A 5,214-nucleotide genomic window follows, 5' to 3' on the forward strand; every position below is an offset into this window, starting at 1 on the left:
GGGAAACGTGAAATGAAGTGTTTTGCTCAAGAACACAACGCATCGCTCGACCTGGGAATCGAAACCCCGATCGCGCAATCGTGAGTGCAACACTCTAACCACTAGGTTACGCGCCTTCGCGCACACGCTCGCACGCACGCACTGCACGTACACACACACGCACACGCGCGCACATACACACGCACACGCACACATACACATACACATAATCTTCTACGCCCTTTCTTACCACTTTACTACCACCGAATCACTCACTCTCTCTCTCTCTCTCTCTCACTCTCTTTCTCTTTCTCACTCTCTTTCTCTCTCTCTTTCTCTCTCTCACTCTCTTTCTCTTTCTCACTCTCTTTCTCTTTCTCACTCTCTTTCTCACTCTCTTTCTCTCTCTCACTCTCTTTCTCTCTCTCACTCTCTTTCTCTCTCTCACTCCCTCTCTTTCTCTCTCTCACTCCCCCCTCTCTCTCACTCTCTTTCTCTCTCTCACTCCCTCTCTCTCTCTCATTACCTTTTCCATCGCTGTATCTCTGTTACTCTAACGCTATCCACATCGCCGTTTCCCAATCTCTTTCTCCCGTTCTTTCGTCTTTTGGAAAGTAATATAAAAACTAATTCTAAGACATGGAATCGCAAGGAACGGTTTTAGCAGAACACTTGATTAATGTAGGCCTGCAGACGACTTCATTTCAACTCCTGAAAATGACATTTTCAGCTGATTTTAATTTATTTAAGTGAGAAGCTAAATTCGGTGCGTGTGAATTTAAATTACGGCAATGGCAAGACTTCAGAAAATAAAAAAAAAAGGCAAAAGACAAAAGCAAACCAGTTTCTTTTGACACCAGGTCCAAATTTTATGACAAGAAATGGCCAAGAAATGGGAACAAACGACAGCTGCAATGTATTGTTCTAAGATAAAGCTAATCTAGTCGTTGCTAATTCACCAGACCTCGCCAAATATCTTCTACAGCAACTTCTGAAGAATCAGAGATTCTCTTGCAGAAGATCACGAATTGCAACTTTGCAACTATGCTTTTTACACAACTTCTTTTGAAGCAATCATCGCCAGAGAAAGGACAGCTAGACCATTTTTCCAAGTACAAAGATAAACTGACACAAGGTTCGATCGCTTCAGTCCCTATTTAACGAAGAGCACATCTGTAAGCAGTTGCACTGGTTAGTGATTTAAAGAGACAGGTTCATAACAAACAAAAACATATCCTCAGGCACAAGATTTAACTTGATTCGTTAACATCAAGAGATGGTTTGTGTTAATAACAACCAGTGTTAAATCGCCATTAATGAATATAAGAGGTTCTCTGAAGAATATGAATAATGTTTATATGACGTTGCAGTCTAGTGAGAGGAGAAGCAGGTGGCAAAAGAGAATTACTAAGGAGTGCAGACACAACTGTCTGAAGTATAAATGAAATATAAAGAACTTATGACGTGCGATACCCTCTTCTTTATATCACGAGTGAAGAGGGATATCTTATATCATTTTTGAAATAACAGTAGCTGAATCATGTTCTAAAAATCTACTCTGTGTACGAGATTCTTTGTCTCTGTCTGGAGACAGTCCAGTTATCTGTATCGAAGTAAAGCTAACAGAAAGGCTTACTACAATGCAGTTTAAAAGATTGTGCTACACTAGAACTCATCATATAGAGTTGGAAGTGATATAGTTGAAGGAGAGATTGGTCAGTTTTGTATTTATCATTTAAGTTTTAACGATAATTCTCAATACATGCACGAACGAACATAAGGATTTAATGACACATGTTCACCATTTCGGCAATCCAGGGCTCTTCATTATTTTCTCTCGTAATTCCAAATGGAAAGAAATTCCTTCTGAGGCAAGCATATATTCTTATACACATACACACACATGCTGCATTTATGGAAATAATATTTCTTAGAATTCTTTGTATTCTTTGTGAAGTCTTTGTAGCGTTTTTCGTTAGATGAAATCATGCCACGCATGGTAAAACTAGTGTTGATGCTTTTCAGTTGAATGATTTTGACGTAACATAAATATTACACTGCGAGTGAGAGATGTCAAATCTCTGAACAAAATCTATTTCACAGAATAAAACTGATTATTTCTCTTCGAATTGGAAAATAGGTCTGGTCCGTTTGATTGGAGGCAGTAACCCAAGAGAAGGACGTGTGGAAGTGTTCCACAAGGGGCACTGGACTACCATCTGTGATGATGATTGGGATGTGGCTGATGCTACAGTTATCTGTAGAATGGTTGGAGACTACACGTAAGTAGAAACCAGTAAAGTTCTTTCAATTACCGACCTTTTCTTCCTTTTTCTCCGCATAGTTTTTTTTCTTCAAGTAACTTTGGCACAAAGTTACAAACATGGAGGGGAGGGTAAAGTCGTTGAATGGATTTTCAGTAGATGAAAGTAGTACTTAGTTTAGTTTAGTTTACCAAACTTCGAACGAAGATCAATAAATATTATTGCCAGGAACCATAGATTAAGTCTATGGTTTATGATTGGTTCTTATTTTATAGACCTTTAAATGAACATTAACAAACATCGTTGCTGGGAACGTGAAAGGACAGATTATGAAGGCGACCCCACTATATACCTGATCCTATATACCTGGTTCTATATACCTGGTTCTATATACCTGGTTCTATATACCTGGTCCTATATACCTGGTCCTAATTTTATCGACTTGGGAAAGCGGATTAACAGATATTGTTGCTGGGAATGTTGTGGGTGGTGGTAGTGGTGCATAGACTATGAAGATGTCTGTGTGTAGCAATAATCTCACCTGTAAATGTAAATAGTATTCAAATGTGGATTTTATTTGAGGTTTCTAAGCAACTGGACCAGAATGGAAATATTATTTGGCTCTAAAGAAGAATCCTATTCTTTGTAATGCAGTTTTGGCAACGTTAGTTATGTTTAGTCGCTATGAGGGACTATCGGAGAGTGTTAAATCGAGAATTTGTAACAGCTCTAAGGGTTTTGGTTGTATGTTGTTCAAAATTACACAGAGAGTAGGGGAGTAGGAGAAGAACTTAAGGACGGACGAAATGCCGCTAAGTATTTCGTCCGGTGTGGTAATGACTCTGCTAGCTCGCCGTCTTCCGATGGTAATTAATATAAATAATAAAAGAAAGCGGTGAGCTGGCAGAATCGTTAGCACGCCGGACGAAATGCTGAGCGGTATTTCGTCCGTCTTTATGTTCTGAGTTCAAATTCCGCCGAGATCGACTTTGCCCTTCATCCTTTCGGACTCCATAAAATAAATACCAGTCGAGCAATGGGATTGATGTTATCGACTTAGCCTCTCTAACAAATTTGAAACCAATATTAATTGCCATTGCGACTGTCCATCCGTTTACAAGCGAGAAAGTTCCAGGCGAAAGAGTTACAAATAAAAAAGAAGAGTTTTGAGGTGCTAAGCCTAAAACATGAATGGAACCCTTGTAAAATTCTATTTTCTTACTTTTCAACTACATTTGTACCATTTGCTAAATAAAGTACCAAGTTCATTTTTATTAGTTTCATTTTGTTCTACCATATATGGGTTTAATTACTAATTATGGTATATTTTATTATTATTAATTTCTGAGAAAATCTTAGTTAATGAGAAAGCGCTTTTTTGATATTTCGAATTAGCACCACAAAAATACATAAAATATAAAGTTACCAAAACAATTTTCAAAAACTTCTGTTTCGCAGACTTGCGTTATCTGTGTTTGCTGTTTATTTTAGGAATGGCATTCCCTTTTACAATGCTCGTTTCGGAAAAGGTAAAGGAAATATAACAGTGACTGATGTAAAGTGTCGTGGGAAGGAATCAACCATTTTTGAATGCCCGTATCGCGAGGAGAATTATTGTCTACACAAAGATGATGCTTCCGTAACCTGTTTCAAAATGTCACATGGTAAATATTTGTTATTTGTTATTTGCAACAAAGACAATGAGTTATTGTTTTTGATATTGTTTATCTCTACTGTAGCCCTGTTCCTGTAGACATGCCAGCTGTGACTATCCACTACTCTGGGACTACATTATCCAATATGTAATTTGTTTTCTTCTTAAGAATATAGGATGTAGTCTGCAGGAGATTTCTCTTTCTATTTCTAGCAAATCGTGCGACCGTAGAGGCTACTGTCTTTGCTTGGTTTACAGCAGTGAGTTGACAATAACGGCAGAACAGACTGTCTTCTGTTGTATTACACTAATTGAAACCCCCATCAATACTGTCAAAGCCGTAGCAGGCCAAGTCAACCCCAATGTAAAATAATAAATTCGTATGATATTTATGTCCGTTGCTCTATCAATTTTATCATCTGTTCACTCTACTCTAGCAATAAAACATGAAATATTTTCTCTCTCCACAGACACGAAAGAGAAAGAAGTCAGCACTTTACCTCAACGTAAGGAAACAATAGGCAAGTACTATTTCCTCTTGACTAAGTCATTACCCAGCAGCATAGCGACGAATACCGACTAGTCATTAATTATGATTATATATATATATATATATATATATATATATATATAATCATAATTAATGAAAGAATCGGAAGATGAAAGATACGCACTACCAATGTTTCGACCCATCTAGCATCAATCCTTCACGGATGGGATACTGGAGATCTGGTTTAGGTGTGTGTGTGTGTGTGTGTGTGTGTGTTAGTTTCTCGCCACCGCTTGATAATCAGTGTTGGTTTGTTTACGTCCCAATAACATTAGCTGTTCGGCTAAAATGATTGATAGAATAAGTACATTGACTTGAAAACAAAATAAATATCGGAGGGCGATCTGTTCGATTAAAACACTTCAATCCGATGCCCCAGCTTGGCCGCAGTCCGATAGCTTTAGCAAGTAAAAGGCAAAAATGGCAAAAGACAAAGGTGACAAGAAAGAAAATTTAGAAACAAGGAAGATTTGGTTCCAGTCACGTTGCGTGTCTGTTCTGTGTCTTCTGGATTGCCACGGCCGGAATGCCATTCAACATTATTCTGTTTGATCAAGGATGATATCGCATTGGTGACGTACATTTCCGAAGAATACATTTCTGACTAAACCAGTCACAACGAAAGTTTCAAAGTTCAGAGAAGACGAGAAAGTATAGAAATAAGAACGAAGATACGAAACTAAAGAGTGTTGTTTCTGTCTATGCGCGTCTGTAGAAGAGAGAGAGAGAGAGAGAGAGAGAGAGAGAGAGAGAGAGAGAGAGAGAGA

At 38.1% G+C, this 5,214-nt stretch overlaps 1 protein-coding gene across 2 annotated transcripts in view; it reads left to right on the forward strand.

The window, feature by feature from the left end:
- Positions 1-5,214, forward strand: part of LOC106869394 (neurotrypsin) — a 44,350-nt gene that overhangs the window by 3,983 nt on the left and 35,153 nt on the right. The window contains exons 2-4 of one of the 2 annotated variants that reach the window (XM_014915116.2): positions 2,120-2,261; positions 3,735-3,907; positions 4,368-4,418. In XM_014915116.2, coding sequence (XP_014770602.2) covers positions 2,120-2,261; positions 3,735-3,907; positions 4,368-4,418 — 366 coding nt within the window. The remainder of the gene's footprint in view (positions 1-2,119; positions 2,262-3,734; positions 3,908-4,367; positions 4,419-5,214) is intronic. The other variant, XM_052971359.1, reaches the window with a different exon arrangement.

The sequence above is a fragment of the Octopus bimaculoides genome, chromosome 10 (genome assembly GCF_001194135.2).
Source record: "Octopus bimaculoides isolate UCB-OBI-ISO-001 chromosome 10, ASM119413v2, whole genome shotgun sequence".
NCBI classification, from domain to species: domain Eukaryota; kingdom Metazoa; phylum Mollusca; class Cephalopoda; order Octopoda; family Octopodidae; genus Octopus; species Octopus bimaculoides.